The sequence below is a fragment of the Mycteria americana genome, chromosome 1, assembly GCF_035582795.1.
Source record: "Mycteria americana isolate JAX WOST 10 ecotype Jacksonville Zoo and Gardens chromosome 1, USCA_MyAme_1.0, whole genome shotgun sequence".
Lineage (NCBI taxonomy): Eukaryota > Metazoa > Chordata > Aves > Ciconiiformes > Ciconiidae > Mycteria > Mycteria americana.
In genome coordinates, this window is record NC_134365.1 from 17059368 (window position 1) to 17078790 (window position 19423).

The window sequence follows — 19423 nt, forward strand, 5'->3', positions numbered from 1 at the left end:
GGATGTAGCTATGGGTGATGTAAGCCGCTGACTTGGCTGATATTTTCAGAACATTAATGACCTTCACTGACCTGCGCCATGTCAGCAGGAAGAAAAGAGAAACAAGTAGGTGCATTATTGTTAATGCACAGTAGGGAGTCAGTTTATTGTGAGTTACCATGCCTAAGTGTGCAGAGGAAATTGTTCAGATGTTAGAAAATAATTTTTAAAAGGGATAATATTAAAATGGATCCTTCCTTATCCATTGTTTGAGACAGTCTAGGCGGCAAATAGGAAAGTTCAGGGAGTGAGCTAGGCAGGAAGAGGCAAGACACACTTCTAATATTCAGTTAGCATGTAAGTTGAAGTGACCACAGAGATGACCATTGCATCCTGGTAAACGGTGGCTAAATCTTACACCTTTAGAGGAAATAACAGAATGATTTTGCTGACAAGATAATGCTCCTTCTTGACCTTCATTCCCTTTGTGTCTTTTAATAAGTCTTTATAAACCAGCTGATCTGGAAGAAACTGTATGAACGCAGGCACTGCTTCCCCAGGCACATGTGCACACATGCACACCCACCCACACCCTAGCTCAGATCCAGATCCCTGGAGCTCATCTATATTCTCAACTTAAAAAGAACAGAATATAAGCAGCAGCCTTGAACGCTGTCTTCAGAAGCATAGTTGTTTCTATGGCTTTCATGAAGGACCATTCCCATCCCGTGCCCCTGGAACCTTTTGCCAAAGAGGAGCGCTCCAGGTGTTTTACAGTCGTTTTTGGAAGCTGAAGGTGGTGGTGGAACAGCACTCCAGCTCCCTGTGTGCTCCCAGCACCGGGACTGCTCAGCAGCAGCAGCCTCTGTGTATCTGTTCCCTTTACCAGAGTTCATCCAAACGGTACTGCACTTAATCATTACACAACTCCCTCTTTGCTAGGAGCCCGCTGGTAGACAGCACTGTATGTGCCCCCGGGGGGTGCCCACTGGGCTCCTTGAACAAGAGTGGAAGGAAACTAAGGAAAAACAATAGGATCACTAAAGGTGATATATTTCAGGTGTGTGCATGCCTGGTTTTTAAATCTAATTATATACACATATATTAAAAACTCATGACATATTTTACAATTTTACATAGAGAAAATTCTTGGCATTCAGTCTCTAGCGTTATCAATTCCTGTTTTCAGTCACACAGCCTTTCACCAGATGCTTCACTGAGGTTTTATGCAGACCTACCAAGCCCTGGTGTAGCACCAAGCATGGGCAGAGCACTCATAAGCCTCCTGCACCTTTACAAGCCCCAGTTGCCTCACCTTTGTTCAGGTATCAGAAATGGCTTTTTCTCATACCTGGCCACCCTCTTTGCTTGACCTTGTTTCTAGTCTTTTATGGCAAATGTTTATTTTCAGTTGGGCAGTGACAGAAAAGAGGTTTTGGTTGTGTTGTTAATTTTTTAGTTACAGAGCTTCTGGGTGACTTGGAAAAATGTTTTCTTCCTTGCTCAGCCCTGCTCAAGCTGCCTGTCTTATGAATACATGATCTATTGAGAGAAATGTCTTACCAGATTTTCTCTACATCCACACCTTCCCTTTTCAAAACTCATCTATTTTGCTACTCTATCCATCTGGACTGTTTGATTGAAAACTTACTTTCAGAAGAGTAATTTGGTATTTGAAGTTTTTCATTAGTGGGAATTAATCACGCCAGAGTACTCACAGAAACACCAGTCCGCCATAAGATCACAGATAAAATGCATCATGCTCCCGTTGCATGTATCTGAAAGTGATAAAGAAAAAATCAGTTAGAGGCTGTGCAGAATATTAAATAAGGATACCCAGTGTTATAACAGTTGTGGGTCATTTCTAAATACAAGGTAGCGGGAAGTTTGTATAGAAAATCCTCCTGTCTGTATGCAGTTTTGTATGTTAGCTGCTTGTCTGTGCACACAGAATGCATCCCTGTGTCTGCATCTGTGTTTCTGTTGAGTTTGCTGACAGTTATTCTTTGCCTACAGTAGTGAGTGGAGTCCGGCACTGCTCTTTATGTTTTTTAGGCTTTATTTCTTTGAATTTGTTTTTAAATTTCCACTCACAGCTTTCAAGAAGGAATAGCAAATTGTTCTATAAAACAAACATGACAGAATAAAATGATTAGTTATACACAGGTAAAAGAGATGGTAAGTAAAGTTTTTTGACAATACCTACATGACCAAGAAGGTTAAATTCCACTTTCAAAATTGACATGATATTTGGAACATTTTTCCAATTGAGTGCCAGTGGAAAGGCATTGAGGTATTTCAGAAGATGTGATCCAGAGCTCTGAGCTGTCTCTTCTGCAATGGCAATGCTCTTTATGGTTTTGGTTGCAGATTGCAGAGATGTTGCAAGTGAAGCTGCATTTCCTTCATAAACTTACATTGTCCTGACGCCTTCTGTTTGCATTTTTTTAAAAGGCTGGGATGCCGTCATGGATTGGAAAGATGTCTTGTCAGGAGGAGAAAAACAAAGGATGGGCATGGCTCGGATGTTTTACCATAAGTAAGCATTTTGATTTGTTCTTTAAGTAGCATCTGAAAATGAGGAAGAGTTTTGCAGGTTTGCTGTAATAGTTTGAGCAGTAGTAGACTATAATCTCCATGCAATATGCAGTACTGCTAGATGGTTGCACAGGATCGCATACCTTGTCATTTATTCATACAAGCGCTGCTTTCAGTTTGGGCAGTGCTTCTTAATTAAGCTTTGCTTTTGGCAACATAGCATTACATTTCCCAGATGTTCCTTTCTTTAACGTCTCAGGCACAAACATCTTCCCTGCATCTTTCCTACAAATATTGCAGAAGTCTGATGGACTGTTGCAGAGGCTATGGGAGTTTGAAAGCCAAGCTGCAAAACTTTTTGGTTTTGGAGACTGCAAGAAGTAAAAGGCAGCCCAGTCCATTCATTGCAGTGGATAGAAAGTTTCTGAGTTGGCTGTAGCTACTGCATGACTTGATGGCAGGACAGAATAATACTAGGTCAAACTTGAACATAGAAGTTAGATCACTGTGTACTCAGATGGACCAGGAAATAAAACCCATTTTTCCTGGAACCTGGCTCTGTACCTGAATAATGCATGGAATCTTTGTATTGTTGGTAGCCAGCTTCCAGCTGTAGATGAGAGACAGCTGTCTGGCAAAAATAGCTCTCTCCTTTCTGTTGTTCTTTCAATTAAACATCGTACATGGGAATACTGTCCAAAACATAGAAGAGTAATGTTCTTTATCTGCTTTTGAAAGGCCGAAATATGCATTGCTGGACGAATGCACGAGTGCTGTAAGCATTGATGTTGAAGGAAAGATATTCCAAGCTGCAAAAGCTGCTGGGATATCCCTGCTTTCTATAACACACAGACCTTCCCTTTGGTAAGTATGTTCAGGGATTTATCATGGTCCTTGCTTTTAGCTTTCTGACAGGCAGTGGATTGGCCTTTATTCTTCGTACTAGGGCAGTTGTTTAATCAATATCTACTGCACTTTCAAAGATAACTTGTCTACAATAATAGTGATGTAAATGCATTTAGCATTGATTTTTTCATTCTTTGACACGTATTTATTCCTCCCTCTTATTTTTTTAAAATGTGTTTCAGTTATTAACTATTAATAGCAACACGCAGGTACCTACAGGGCAATTAATTAGTCCACCACACCACAGCCACAACAGATATCACCAGATTATTCTGTAAAGGTGACAAGATACATGAGCTGTCCTAAGGAAGTTTACCAGTGCAGGGAGAAGATGGGAAACATGGCAAGTAGTTAAACGACTCTTGTTCTTCTATAGGAATAATACATCTGGTGTTTTAACTTCAGTTGTGTTCTGTATGTGCAAGGTTTGTGAACTTTCAAAATTTGATTGTCTATTAAAAAAAGAAATATTGGAATTCTGAGAAACATCATTCTAGTGAGGGAGTACTAAGTATGGAAGAGTCCCTCAAAGGAAATAAATGTAGTTACTGAATACATAAAACAACCAAATACTTTAAAGGGCAAAAGGAGATCAAGAAGGCATAAGCTAACATTAGCAGAGACTATTTGTTCTGAACTCCTTGATCTCTACTGTCAGATTCTTTGCTTTTTTTAAACTGATGACAAAAAATCCATTACCAGTCTGTTGCCTCAAAGGAAAGAAATTGTATCGGTGTCCGCTTCTCTGAAAAAGAACGGTTTCCCCAGCATTCCTCCTTCCTCTGTCTAGATGGTGACAGTGGAAATGGCTTTTGTTGGATCAGGACCTAAATGTTAAGAAAAAATGTGTATTCTGATAGGAAAAAAAAAAATCACGTAGACATTTGTTTTTAAAATAATTTAAATTACACTTAAAAAGAAAAAGTAGTGTTTAAATTTTTTAATGTTTGGTATTATTTTAAAACCACTGCTCAAGAAAACAGGTATTTGAGAGCATCTCACCCATAAATAATGATGACGCAGAGGGAAGTTATGCAAAAGAACTTGTGAGAAAGATCTTCTGAGTTCAGTTTCCTACCAACATTTCTTGTTTCCTAGTACTAGTGCTATTCAGGAAGGTTTGGGATTGTTCTTGTAATCTCCACAGTATTACTGAAAATATCAGAAATCTAGTGATTTGTGGGGTTCTGGAGAAGTAAACAGAAGTGCTGAGTATTTAGAAATAAGCATCAAATGCCTTTAACTTAGGTATGCTTCCACAGGGACTGTACTGCATAGGCAAAAACCAGGTTCACAGGCTGTTTTCTCCTCCTCAAGATTATACCAGGAAATATTTGCTCTTTTAATCAAAATACTGGCTACTTTCCTAGACCACAAACATTGGACATCTCAATCAGCTATCTTAGCTTCCTGATTTTTTTTGGTTTTGGTGGGGGAAAAATAGAGGGCTAGGTTAAGCGTTTGGTGTCACAAAGAATAATATGCAAGAAGGGGGTGAATATAAGCCTGGAGTTGAATCTCTTTTGAGTCCCATGTCATAAGCTATTGAGCTTATTAAACTGTCACAGTTCCCTGGATGGGATTTATAAGCACTGTTTTATGATGCGTCTCATCTTCTGTAATTTATAGTGATAAATTACACAGTCATACCAGCAGCTCTGAGGGAACACTCTGCTCTTCCTCTTGCACCTCCTGATAAATGTCTTGTCAGGTCTTGACAAACTCCGCATGTACACCTTTGAATATTTTCGGTGCACACACCCTGATACTCACTGAAAGATCTGTAACTCCTACACAGACTTTTTTATTTTGGCCCCTTGCAAACTGAACCGTGTTTTAGGGCTGGAGGTTTCTTTAGCTAACCTTGTAAGATGCAGGGGAACAAACTGAGGTGTAATTTGAAGAAACTAGAGTTTCATCAGTAGCATCAGGTGTACCGTGCCTGTCTGAATGTATTTTCTGCTAAAGAGGTAAAATGTCTATCAGAAAGCAAGGTAAATAAAATAAGCTGGGACTAGCATTCCTGGGGGAGAAGGGAGCCTTGTCTGCTGCTGCTGTTCAAGCTCCCGGAGAAAAAGGAGTCTGGTGGAGTTGCAGCAAAGGCAACGGTAGCCACAGACAGTGTTTCTAAGAGGGAGGCGGGACGAGGGAGGCCACCACCTTGGCCAGGGGCAGCAGATGGTGAGGGGACCCTCCACAGCCCGGCTGCCTGCTGCTGCCAGCGTCGCTGCGGGCGAGGGCCTCAGAGCCCGGCCCCGCGGGCTGCTCGAGGCAATGACCGCCCCAGCTGCGGAGGCCTCACCAGTGCCGACAGCTTACAGCTGGCACCTCGCTGCTGAATTTCACTAGATGGCCTAGGGAGGTCCTGGTGACAGGCTTTGAAATACCCAAATCCCTTTCAGAAGAGTGTCCTGGGATTATGAGTCACTGAAAAAAAGTCTTGCCCAGTGATCCAAAACTGGACAACTCTCAACTTCCTGAGAGGACCATTGAAAAGAGAGACAGACATCCGAATTTGCGTGCGAAAATGAACCGTCTGTTCCCTGAGCCATTACTAATGTTTTAATTTCTGCTGCAGGAAGTACCACACTCACTTGCTGCAGTTTGATGGACAAGGCGGCTGGCGTTTCGAGCAGTTGGACACCGCTATCCGTTTATCCCTGAGTGAGGAAAAACAGAGACTGGAATCCCAACTTGCAGGAATTCCTAAAATGCAGCAGAGACTGAATGAACTGTGTAAAATCTTGGGAGAAGACTCAGTGCTTAAAACAATGGACGAAGAGGAATAAATAATTTATGGTTTATGTTTTTAAAAGTATTTTTTTAGTTAAAAGCATTACAAATTCAGCCATTATCCTTTGCATGCATTGTGATAGAGGCTTAGAGCATAGAGAAATACAGCCAGCAGAAAATAATGCTCTGAATGCTATGTAAGACTTTAGCGTTTTAGTGTTAAGGAAGAAAGTGGTTGAACTGTGAAAAGAAGATAAGCAAGTGCACAGAGGATAAGATTAGTCGTTGCAGCTTACGTTAGTTCCTAGTGAAAGCCCGATTCACTGCAAAAAACTACCAACACACTTAGGTTTTGTAGGTGAATTTTTGCCTGAGACTTGGCCTGCAGAATGTGCTCTTGTACCAGGTCACTGTGTGCATATGATATGCCTGCTACGCAGAGCAAACCTGGCATGAAACTCAGGCATGGAGCACAGCAGAGGCAGCATCTGGGTGAGTATGCAGATGCATGCAAAAATCTCATTTGGGTATAAGAAACATTCTTTCAGCCCATGTAAAACCAAACTCCTGTTCTACTACTGAATCGCATACCCACCTTTACCTGCATTTCCATAGGAAATAACGTAATAGGCTGACCAGAAGACAACTGCCCGAGCAACCCACTGCCCTCACAGCAAAGAAGCAGGGATAGAGCTAAATATGTAATATACTTGTGCTGTACTTTATGCCATTATGCATAGCTTCAGAGGCTCTTTGCCCTTCATGATACATCAGTTCCTTTGGGGGATTATTTATGTCCTCTATTTAGTAACCTCTGGTGGGGGGGATGGAGCACCGGGCCTGGCATCAAGTGACTTGATTTTTGCTTGACTGAGTCATTCATCTGCTCCATGGGTCTGATCCAGCCGGCATCCATCTCTGACCCAGTTCCTCCATTGCTAAAATCACAATATAGACACTTCTTTGTTCCATGAGACACTTCGGGAGGGGAAGGACTGTAGGAGAGGAAAATGTCAGTTTCTAACACTACACTGAATTCTCAGGCATGGCTGTCCTGCCAGTTAAAATGCTCAGCACTTATAAAGGTCTGTGAAAAGTTAGAGCATTTTGTAACTGCTAATTAATATGCCTGCCATATTTTGGTAGAGTGGCTGAACACTGCCCGCCCTGTAAGCAATCACACCAGTTAACAGCTTTGCTTTCGGATGCATTCACTGATTGTCCCATCTGCTTTTCAGTTCAGTAGGAGCCTGGTCTGCGGTCAGTCAGAAGGTGCTTGGAACAGAAACCCCTAAGACAGTGCTGGCCTGAGTGCCTTTCTGGAGGCAAAACCCGGTGAATTAGAAATAAAGATGTGAATGGATTTAAGAGCTCCTGGTCTGCTCTCTCTGACTGCAAGTGCATGGCAAATGGGCAGCTCGGGAGTGAAGATCAGGAGCGGTAAGAGGCTTTGCAGATGGGTAAATGAGCCTTAGCCGAGATGTAGCAATCCTGAAGTTTGTTGGTTCTTTTTTTCCTAGAAGTGTGATTCCTTAGAAGATTTCTGTCTGGTGTGCTTAGTCTGAGAGGGGCAATGCATAAGCTGTTAAGAACTGTTAAGAGAGGAGAAATATTTTGGGGGTATTTGCTGAGCTGGGAATGTTTGAGCACCCTGAAGTTAATATAAACCGTTTCCTTTTTCTGATCGCTTCAAGAACAAGGGGAAGGTGAATTAACTCCATCTGCCAAATCCCAGTCCAGTGCACTAACCATTAGCCCATCTTCCTTCTCACTGTGTGCTCGTCTTGCTGCTTGGTATGGCACTTGCACCAGAAAATGGAGTAAGTCTGCTCCCTGTCCTGCTCCTCCAGAGTCTGTGGCTTGAATGTAACCCTGTAACTTGTCCTGGTGACAACAGTTTGTTCCTCTCATTAGTTTTCTCTGTAGAGTCCACTGGGACATCTCATTGACAAGGAAAGGAATGCTCTTGGGAATCTTTGAAAGGGATGAGAAATTAAGGTTCAAGTTAATAAGATGTTGTGTTGTAAAGTGCAAACTGGAGGTCACTGCTGTGGTGGATGACATGTGCACGCATTTTAATTTGCAAGTGTCTCTGCTTGTCCGTCTCCCTGAAGGCTAGCTTTCCTCCTTCTCATCTTCAAAGAAAAATTCAGAACTGCTAAGGAAAAAAAGAAGTCAGCCAAGAATCTGCTCTCGGTGAGCATAAATGAGATGACTGATGATTTTAAAGGCTTGCACATTTCTGAGTTATGTTTCTCTAAGATGGTGATGAATCAGGCATGCACCATATGCATGCCCTTGGCCCAGCTGCAATGTATCCTTCTGCTAGCGCAAAGCAGCTGCAAAGCCAGCTTTCCACAAGCCTCTCCCAAGGCAGGAGCTGAGGTGGAGGAAGGGGCATTAGTGTTCCCCACCTCTCCGTTAAGCACTTTACCATATGGCTGGGAGCTAAAACAGGGCTGTCCAGTCCGTGAACGAGGAGGACACTGAAAAGTGCTGAACAATTGGCCCAATTCAGCACAGCTGCAGATACGGCCCTGCACACTCCCAGCCTCCCACCAAAGCTCTGCCGTGGCGCTTGACCTCTTGGGAGCCATTATGGGCAAGTGCAGCACCTGAAATCTGCTGTACCACCTCGCAGAGATCGAAGCTGGCCGTCCCTCACGGCACAACAGAAACGCATCTTCTATGGAAACCATGTTTGGAAGAAGAAAGTTTGTATGCTGTTTTTTTTAAATGAGATTGTGCATATAACATACAAAAGATATGTACATTACTGATGAAATTTTAGTGAAAACTGAAATCGTACCAGGATCAATGTAATAGTATTTTCCTTGAAGGTTGATACCTATTTCTTTTAAGAAATTATTAAAGTAATAAACTTAACCATTCCCATTCAGTAACACCGCGTAAAATATCCTAGCATCTCACTCAGCTGTTTACATTCGTGTAGGCATGACAAGAACATTAGAGGCTGGTATAAGAAGAAACCCTTCTCTAAATAGGAACTTTCTGAGTAATACCAAGCCAGTTTTAGGATTCTGTGTACTGGTGGCTCATTATTTTTAAAGTTAGTTTTGTGGCTGGAAGAGAAGCTGCCCTGGAGATTTTCTCTGCAAGTTTTCTGAGTTGTTCCAAGGGGTAATTGAGACGGGAGTCTCTGGTTCTGTTTCTGGAGTTTTACCTCGGGTGCAGTACAGGGCATAAGCCAGCTCATTTTGTGCTGCTTCGGACCAAGCCACGAAAGCATGAGCAGAGGTGCACGCTCCCCGCTGAGGGAGTAGCTCGGGGAGATGCTGTTCTGGAGCAGAGGCATGGGTAGCACTTGGCTCTCGAGGCAGTGCGAGAGGGTCAGAGCAGGGCAGGATGCCTTGGTGGCATCCTTTTTGGTGGTGCAATGAGAGCTGCTCATCAATGTTCACTCCCTTTCTAGCGTTCAGGAGCTATGACTTCCCGGGAGGCCGAGGAAGTGACTTTGTGGCCTTCCTTCTGCCTGTCATATCTAGCTGGTTGTGTCACAGCATCTATGCATTCAGGGCTGGATCCTGCAAAGTGCTCCGTGCACCTAGCCTCCTCTGAGCACCCTCTCATCCCCCAGCGCTCGGGGCAGACTGGACTTGCCTGGGTCTACATCCTAGAGGAGCACGAGTGCTGAGCAAAACTCATACCAGTCTCAGGCATGGAGTAACTGTACAATAAAAATATGAATTATCCACATCAGTTCATTCAGATAATGCTAGGATTTTTTTCAAGAATCTTCAGAATGGGAGGACACATTTTTTGTGCATGGGATTTCAGTATTTTAACCTAGGAGGAGTTTGTTTTTCACTTGGTTTTGGGACCAGACTCTTTCCTGGTTTAGACTTGGAAGCTCTCCTTCTGCAGGGGTAGGAAACCCCACATATCTTTTAAAGGAATTTTTGAAACCAGTGGGCTTTGTATTCGAGTGAGGAATGAAGGACTGGGTATTCAATGGGATATTTTAGGGAAAATTGCAATAAAAATTATATCCTAAAGCAAATGAACACACCTACAGTCCCCTCAATATGTCTGAATGATGATAATGCATGTCAAAGTCAAGTTTGAGCCTGTGATCAGAGATTTCAATTGTATATAGAATGAAATCCCCCTACTGAGCTGTTCATGAAGCTTAAGAGAACTGAACTGCTAATCGAATGTGTCTTTATGTTTGATATTAATGCCTTTTAAGAGCAGACAATTTATAAAGCAATAAATTATGCTTTACAGTTGTAATTTATTCCAACCTCAAATAAAACATGTTGCATTTACTTTGAGTTTACAGTGTTCCTTATGAATCATTCACAAAGCAGTCAGAACCTGCCTGTGTGTGCTCTGGGAGCCCCTTCCCATCCCTCGTCTGTGATGGGGTAGGAAAGCTTGGGGTGGATGTTGCGTGTTTGCAAGTTAAAACAAGCGTTTCATTCCTAGATCAGGCTGGCATGAAAGGCTGCTGTGAGGTTTCTCGTGTCTCATGCCCATCCACTTCCGCGTGGACCTGGTTCATGACAGGAAGGTGACAAGAGCTGCCACCACTTGCTGGGGAGTTCTGCAGGGAGGCTGGGCACCGAGCAGTGTGCCAGAGGACGGTGTCAGTAGCGCAACATCAGGTGGCCTCAACAGCATCACTCCCAAAGGTTGTTATTACGGTCTTTGTAAGATAAAGTTAGGCATAAAGCATCAGTGTCACAAATATTACAAGCAAGTGCCCATGTTGGCCTAGAAAAGGAGAGGTTTTTGTTCTTAGGGATTAAGATTAAAAATACAGTCTCTTTAGCCCTTCAGACTACCAGGAGTATGAGGACATCAGTTGACTCAGCACCCAGAGCTGGCTTGTGTCTAGCCCCTTCCCAGCTGTGTGGCAGGGGACGTGAGGTACTGTGTGAAGGTACAGGACCTGGATCATGCGGTTGAGGAGCCCGTGGCGATGATGGTCACTTGCGAACTAGATCCCTGTGGGTGACTGAAGGCCTGTCTCCCATTCCTCCCTTCCAGCCACTGCACCCGCTCAGAGGGAGAGCACTGACAGAGAGCAAAGTCCAGGACGCGAGCCATGAGAAATACATTTTTGGGGGTCTCTGGGGGGTGTAGGACCCCGCTGGGGCTCACGCACCAGACCAGGAGGAGACAGGCTATATTGTAGTGGGGGAGATGAGCTGAGAGCTGCGAGGTTGCACTTGAGTTTCACTTTTTTTGGTAAGACATGCTGTGGTGTCTGCTCTTTGGAGAGCATTCCTGCGTTCTGATCAGGCCACCAGAGGACTGACGCCACGTGTTCGCTGTGAAGCGCTGGAGCCCGGAGTCTCTGCCCAAGGGTTAACTACTCCCAGAAGAGATGGGACAGCAAGGCTCGTATCATGGGAGCAAAAAGGACTCAGGAAGTATTCAGAGCAGCGGTGTTCAAAGGTGTTCAAAGGTTCCCACAGGTGAAATTTTCTAGTAAGTGGGGAATATCTGGAAGAACACCTTACGCTGGCCTTATTTCTGATTATGGCTCATTCTGCAGCGCCTGCTTTGTATTTTTTAAATTAGTGTCTTTAACCTCATGTAAGTGAGACCATCTATGAGAGGGTAACAGTGACATATTAAATATACTGCACCCACGCAGTGCAAGTTTGATGTGCACGAACAATCTGTTTTTACATAGGTAATTAAAAAAGGGAGAAACAGATTGTGATGGTGGCTGATGCAGGGCTGAGGAGCCAGCTGGGTCCTGGGGCTGAGCCGCCAGTGAGAAACCAGGCTGGGACGAGGCCTGGGAAAAACCAGTCCAAGAGAGCCCATGGGAGGACCCAGGTGTTGGAAAAAGGGAATAATGAAACCTGTCTTGGACATAAAATAATTATGCAATAGCACATTACTTTTCTTCTGTTGTCATCAAACATATAGAGACAAGCTGGCCCTGACATACCATTTGTAGGATACGCAAACAACAAGAGAAACAAAAATGTTCGTTTATTGATTGATTTTAGCATGAAAATTATCATAAAAGTTATTTAGATTGAAATGTTTTTGAAAGAGAGTTTATATTTGTTGTGTTTTAGAGCTGTATATTTCAAATAGATCAGATTCATAATGCTTTTCATAAAGGTTTGGGTCTTTGGGAAGTAGAAATTATTCTCACCATAAATGATAAGCAAGATACTGAAGCAAACCCAACCTGTTTAATATTTAAAGCAACCAAAAAAATTGCACTCAGTAATTCTAATATTCTTGTCCTCTGTATCTCAGTTAAAATGTTCTCCTCAATTATAGCCACACTGTGCTATAAATACATGAAGTTTATGCGACACACCTCTATCAGTTGGTGTTTCCTGTGCCGGTGTGTTTGGAGATCTCTATCTTTATTATATGGGTTGCACTAAGTCTTCCTTCCCACCCTTTTGGCCCGCTTTCTGTCCCCGCTGGGATGGGTGCAGCGCTGAGACATCCGGGTGCTGGTGCCCTCCTCCCCAGGAAACGTACTGCATGAACGTGCGGGTGAGCAGGAGAAGTCCTTCAGCATCTCATGGCCAGACCTTGCAGATGTTTTTTATAGGTAGTCAGCAAACACCTTTAGGAAAAATCTTAAGAAATAACGTCTGCACAACTAAAATGATCGGTAGCTAACAAGGTACTAATGCAAGGTACTGATAAAGCTGGGCTTTGCTAGATGTATGCTCATAATAATAGGACATTCTTGCTCTGAGCAAACACATCCCAGTATCAGTTTATGCCTGCAGTGCCAGGGTGGTTTAACAGTTACACAGCTCATACTCATGAAAAACAAATAATCCTCTTTTAATCCCAGCAAGTGGTCACCAGAAGCACACGATTGCCTTTCATAATGTTCTTTGGAGTATTTCTAGGCAACCCATAAATATAATCAGGTCTCAAATAATGACGTGCCTTCTCTGAGCTCTGCTATTCATCAAAAATACTTTTATATCCAGTATGAAATGGCAGCTACAGCAGCAAAATGAGGAAAATCCCCATTTCCTTGCTAGTGCAAAACGAGCATACAAGGAGGTGCTGTTGCAGTCTCTTGCTAGCCTATTTTTGTACTGTAATCATGTTACAGGGAATTCAACCCCTGTCTAATCGCTAATCTTCACTTATGTATGTGCCATATGGCTCATTGTTGAGCATCAGAGGATGAAGACTCTGTTTATTAGACTCTTCTTGCTTACATTATTATGGGTGAAAAAAAAAGAGTGATTAATGCATTTCATGCCAAGATGAAAGTAGAGGCTTGGGAGAACGACTGTGCTTCCTTTGTAAGGACTTACTTCCAGGGACTTCTGAAGGGAGATTCAATTCCTCTTTCAAGTCATGGGCTGAAAACTGCTTGTCTGAGAGAGGTTTTAATTAACAACCAGGAAAAGAACCCTGGTGGCATCATCAGTTTTAAAGGTATTAAAAATGTCTGTTTCTTAAAAATGAGCCTGCTAGATGTTCCCTTAATCAATCCGATCTGGCTTTGTCGATCTCCTGTGACCCGCTCGCCCTGTTCCGACGCTGGGCTGCCCTGCGAGGACGGAGCCGTGCCGGTGAGGGCTGCGTGCCCGGCTCCCTGCGGGACACCACCGAACCGCCTGCTCCTCTGCCCCGCCGACTGCCTCTGGGAAACCCGAGGTTATTGCACTGGCATGGGGTCCGACCTTTCCAAACCCCTTCCCCTCCAACCAAGGATTATTTCCTAAAAACCAATCTTCTCACTCTCTTGGTTTTAACTCCTGTTCTGCCTGTCAAAAGGTTCCCGTGGAGGCTAGAGTTCCCAGGGGCACCTTAAAGACAAACCGGATCAGATGGGCCAAAGCATGCTCTTACCTAGGACATAGTTCAGGGGTGTATCATCAAATACCTGCCTAGCCTGCTGTGAAGTGTAAGGCCATGTTCAAAGTGTTTTGCTTTGTTTTGTTAAAGCCATGCTTGAAGATGTGTGTTTACTTTGCTAATTCAGAGCCTTACGCTGCTGCAAGAGGCATAAATGAGATGCAGAAGTTGGAAGTAGACAAATTCAGGCTCGAATGAAGCCAGGACAGGTTTTCCTTCTGATGGGTGCTGGGGTGCTCCAGCAGAAAGTGCCTGTTTGGCACAGGGCGTTGTTCGATGGCATGTGTGGCTTGTGTTAGGAGGTGCCAAAACAGCCCCTCCTGGCCGACGGGTCATTATGAATGCGGGAACTCCAGTGCAGCAAGAGTCAGCAGGGCTGCAGTGCCTCGTGCTTTCCTGGACAACTCAGCCAGCATGCTGAATGCCACTGCAGAGAAAAGCTGCTTCTGAGTTTGGGAGGAAAGGCCTGAAGACCTGGAGCCATGAAGGACTAGTCTCTCCAGCTCTTTTCCTGCATTCATAGGTGGGCAAGTACAGACAGACCCAAGCTGCCCTGCCCCAGCACCCATGAAAGCACGTTTAGCCCGCGTTGCCCACCTCGAAAAGGCGCTTCTTCACGCAGGAGCTGCCCTGCGTTACCCAGTGCCAGGCTGAACACGACGCTGGGCTGCACTAAATGCAGTGCTGGGCTGCCTTCAGATCAGAGCAGGCTCCTGCCGTGCCAGCCTGGAGCATGGGCAGAAGACCTCTGCTGTCTGCATCCACCAGCCCAAACAGGTCTTAAACTGGCCATAACCTGGGTTTGTGCTCTAATCCCACCTGACTGTCACGATCCTTTCAAGTTTTTTTCGATTTCCTGTGCGTGGAGGCAGAGAGGCATGGCTGCACACTCTCCTGAAGAATGAGGCATGCGTGAGCAGAAACTGGTTGCTTTGTTGCACTTGAAGCTGAGTCCTCATCCACAGCAGGCTCGGGTGGGGGCAAGAACACAGCTCTGCCGCATGCTGTGGAGACCTTACGGTCTTGGAGTTTCCCTACAAGTGCACTTCATCAGCATGCAGGAATACTTAAGAGCTGGGAGAGCTCTTCACAACCTATGTCTTGCTTCATTTACCTCAATCCGTTTCTCCTGCAGTTGGCTGAGCACCAGATTCAGGCACAAATACGCAAGCTTTTGTGCGGTCTTATAGGCTCCGATTTCCTGTTCCAAGTGTAATGCTGAGTCTCAGCAATCCTGTTTGGAAAGTGCTGCTAAAACTCCAGTCCAGTGGGCTTCTGGCAGGAAAGAAAGGTGACGCCAAGTTGAACACCATGTTGAGCAGCCGAGCCAAATTTATTCCTGGTGAAATGCAGGGCACGTCAGGGAAACTAAACAAAACAAATGTTTGGTCCATGAAGCTTAGAGTCACCAGGCATCTCTAGCTATTCTTAAAAGGTTTCCTTAATGACGCTGATTAGATTATTAGAGAGGAACTTGCAAGAACCTATGTTACTGCTGAGTTTGCAGACTCATATCAGTGTAGCAGTGCCAAGGTTTGCCCCGGAGCCAGGCTTGCTCCCTTCGCAGGATAGCTAGAGTAGTTTTATTGGCAAGCATCCTCTGTAAAGATTATTGACAGTGTGTTCTGATGATGACATACACAACTCCTTTTGCTATTAGTGTGCTAAGAAATTGCCATTACTTTCAGGCACAACACATAAAATAACAACATGATCCTTAACGTCATGAAGGCACTGAAGGGTTTGTTTTGTATGAATATAATTTTAAGGTGCTCAGCAGCTCTTGGAAGTGACTGGCTATGTAATATGGCATGGAATATACTGAATGACTGACTATGCAATACGTTGAGACCTGAAGTCGAAACTATTCACAGATCCTAAATTCCTCCCAAATTCTTTTCCCCATTGTTTGCATGCCGCATTACTTAATTGGAGCAGATCCGCATCCTGATCAGTGCCGCTATGGGCAGGGCTCAGTAACCACAGCATTTCCCAAGAGTTTCATGACTTTATCTCTGCCAGGCTGACGTTTTACTAGCTGAATGCTCATCTGCCACACTTAGGAAGCCTTCAGTGAAGGTGATGTAAGCTTTGCAGGTGTAGATGAAAGCGGAATTGATTTTGGCCTTTAGTTATGCCTTGTTGTGTAGGACTGACATGACTGATAGGCTGAGGGGGGAAAAAATGTTGGGGGAAAAAAATGAAACACATTAAGTTTCCTTCCAGTCAATTCCAGCACTCGCGCCGGTGCTGTCCGCCTTTACAGAAACCAGCTGTAGTAGGCTGGGAAGCGCTCTCATGTTGCCTGGGGCATAGCTTTGATCAAACAACCTCAGCTTGCCTCTTACAAAGCTTTCTTCTTGCACCTGATATGGGATCCTGCCTTAGATAATGAATCATGGTGCATTTAAAAGAAATTAAAGGATTCATGTCAAACTCTGCCTCTAATCCAAACCAGCACCTTGATCATTCCTCCCGTGCGCAGTGCGGCAGGGCAGCAACCATCCCAGGCATTCGCTCATGGGCTGAGCACCCGCAAACGTAGGGCACTGCCATCCGAGAGGCAGAATCAATATTTCAGGGTGCATTGCTCTCTCTAGCTTACGAGTTTAATTGAAGGGGTAGGAGAACTAAAATTAATTTTTAAACAACCCGGCTGGAGGGCAAAAATCATCTTAATTAAATCTCATTCACTCTTCCCCTGATCCAGCAGGCAGATGGTGCTTCCCTCCTGCACTTTGAAGAGGTTAGCCCAGAGAGGCTCCCAGAGAAAGCAGATCCGAGACTGTCAGAGCTCACTTTCAGACAGGTTGCCACTGCACGGATCACTGACGCTGCCTGTCTGTCCATGGACCGGAGAATTTGAAGACGACAGACAGGATTAGAGGGGCATGTTCCCAACCCGATCCCTCCATGGTGAAATAAGGGGGTTGGATCTTTTGGAGAATCTAGGGGGTTTTTCCCCTTGTGTTTGTGCTTCTTTTTATTCACTGAGTTTTGAGCACAATTGCTTACGCTCAAGGCTGTCTTGCTCAAGAAGAGGTGCTGGGGAAGGTCCCCGGGACAGGGGGTGTCACACAACGCTGGCAGTGCCTAGCTGGCATACACACCCACGGCACCGCTTTGCATTTGGCTTTGCCTGTGGTTCATATTTTCAGGCTTTACTCTCTGGCCGTGAAGTTAGAAACAGGTTGCTTTTATGTATTCTATTTTTTAAAAAGGCCATGACCTTCTCCTCTTTATTTACCTCCACTGAACTGGAATTCCAGGGGGGAAAAAAATCCGACTGTGAGGAGATTTCTAATAAAAAAAGTGAGAACTGGCTTTGCTGAGAAAACAGCTTAGTCCCCCCGGCCCCTTTCAGCTGAAATGTTTGTTCTGTATTGCAAACACGGCTGCCAGCCTGGCGTCCCCAAACGCCACGTCCCCCCGGCCCCAGCCAAGGAGCGGGGCAGAGGCCAGCAGGAATAGCGGGGTGTCCTTCTGCAGGGCTTCTGGGCGAGGAAGCCTTGCCAGCGCACCCTGCCTCTCTGCTAAAGCCCCTTGCCGTGGCGGAAACGACTGGGGAAGGAGGAATACATTAGTCTCTGCCTCACACCGATGAGGTGAGGTGAAGGGCTCGGAGGCTGAAAGGGCAGCTGCACATCAGAGGAGAGAAAAGCGAGCAGTGCTGCAGAGGAAAGGGAAAGCCAGGGCGGAGGGAAGCCAGGGAATGCTTCCCTCTGGGGGCAGCAGCAACTTCCTTTTGAAGACCAGAAGCAGCGCATCTTTGAAGTTTGTTTCAAGCTGAGTACCTAAGAGCTCTGGGGGCGTTCACATAACAGAGGTGCCTGGCAGTAGTTCCAGGGGTTGTGCAAAGGCTGCCATGAAGTCAAGCAAGAATGAGACTGAGGAGCCGCTCCCCAGCTAGAGCAGAGGGGTGGGACTGCCAGCCAGGACTCGCTCCCTAACCAACTGCAAGGGTGAGGTGGAGCAGCTGGAAAACCACTCCTCCCACTGCCGAGAGACCACATTTCCACCCCAAAAGAGCCTGCCCACAGCCAGGGGAGTTGCTGCCCACCTCTAGCAAATTGTTAGAACCAGGCTGACTTCAAGCCCCTAGACCACGGAATGTTAGCCAGCATTGTACAGGCCAAAGATGGTTTAAATGCTGCTTTTTTAACCCACTTGTAGAACATTTTAAACCCCTGGTCCTTATGGGACACCAGATGCCTTCAGGAACCTCTGACCACATCCAACCATGAGCACAGGAATGTGTTTCTGGCATGCTATGGTTTCTCTACCTGGCCACCAGCACTTCCAGCATCCTCCTGTCATGCCAGAAAACACTCGTCCCAGGCCACCCACCTGGGTCCACTGGGAAGCGTGATGAGCATGTGGGGCACAGGGACAGACTGCGAGGGTCACCTAATGCTTTGTGTGTGGCATGTGCTGACACGAGGACCCACAGCAGCCAGCTCCCCGTTGCCCTGAGGAGGGGACTCTGTCCCCGGAGTAGGAGAATAGCCAAACTGGGTGGCTCTTGTGGGGGTGAGACACAAAGCAGTGCGTGAAGGCTGTTGGTAGATCGCCAACCAGCTCACGTGGATGTGAAACTACTCTTTATTTTCACCGTAATCAAGATTTTTGAGAGCTATTGTTATGCCTCATGTGGATGCAGCACCGCTCAACGTTGCCGGCACTGTTACACCCACATACATCTTTAGTTATGTATGTCCCCCGGTGATTATCAAACACGTGTCCTGAATGCAATGGCAACACCGGAATGTTCCTAAACTGCTGGTTGCTGCAGCCTGGGAAATACGTGGGTAAAGTTTTATGGTGTTTGTGCCTTTTCGGCATAGTCTTCCCTCTGCATCCCGTAGACACTGCCTTGATACGGCTGTCAAGGCATGCCACATATATTGCGTAAATAAACGTGGAAAATGTGTTTTCTGAGGAGCGCTGCCGCACATGCCGCAGCCAGCTGGACCTACGAGTTACGGAAGGTGACGAAATGTTTCCCTGCCTGTTCTTACTGAGAGATATTTCAGTACTATTTCCCTGCTGATTCAAACCTGTTTCTTCATGCTTCAAAACTAGGTGCTACGTGCTGGGGACGACTTGCATAATCCATTTCCAATGACAGAGTTCAAACATTTCTGATACTTACATGAGGAAGAATGGAGCAAAGTTTCATGTTTGCTAATGCCCCACCTAAAGCAGCTTTGCTTAAAAATAGTGATATTTTTGCAAAACAACAAATATTGGATTGTTATCTTTGCTGAGCCTTTAGGATGTGGCTAATCTAAATTTTCTTATTTTCTTTGGAATATGAATGCTGGATACTTTCTTATTAATCCAGAAGGAATTTACTCTTGCATAATTATGGGTGTGCAGAAGCTTTGGCTTTATGGAAAACATCAAATCTTTGAAATTCTTGATAAAATTACAG

General features: G+C 45.0%; 1 protein-coding gene across 1 annotated transcript in view; it reads left to right on the plus strand.

Annotated features, from left to right (window-relative positions):
• ABCD2 (ATP binding cassette subfamily D member 2) overlaps positions 1-10439 on the plus strand; it is a 48504-nt gene extending 38065 nt beyond the window's left edge. Inside the window, exons 8-10 of the mRNA XM_075492061.1 lie at positions 2434-2518; positions 3256-3381; positions 6002-10439. Coding sequence (XP_075348176.1) covers positions 2434-2518; positions 3256-3381; positions 6002-6212 — 422 coding nt within the window. The 3' untranslated portion in view covers positions 6213-10439. The remainder of the gene's footprint in view (positions 1-2433; positions 2519-3255; positions 3382-6001) is intronic.
• Positions 10440-19423: the final 8984 nt, after the last annotated feature.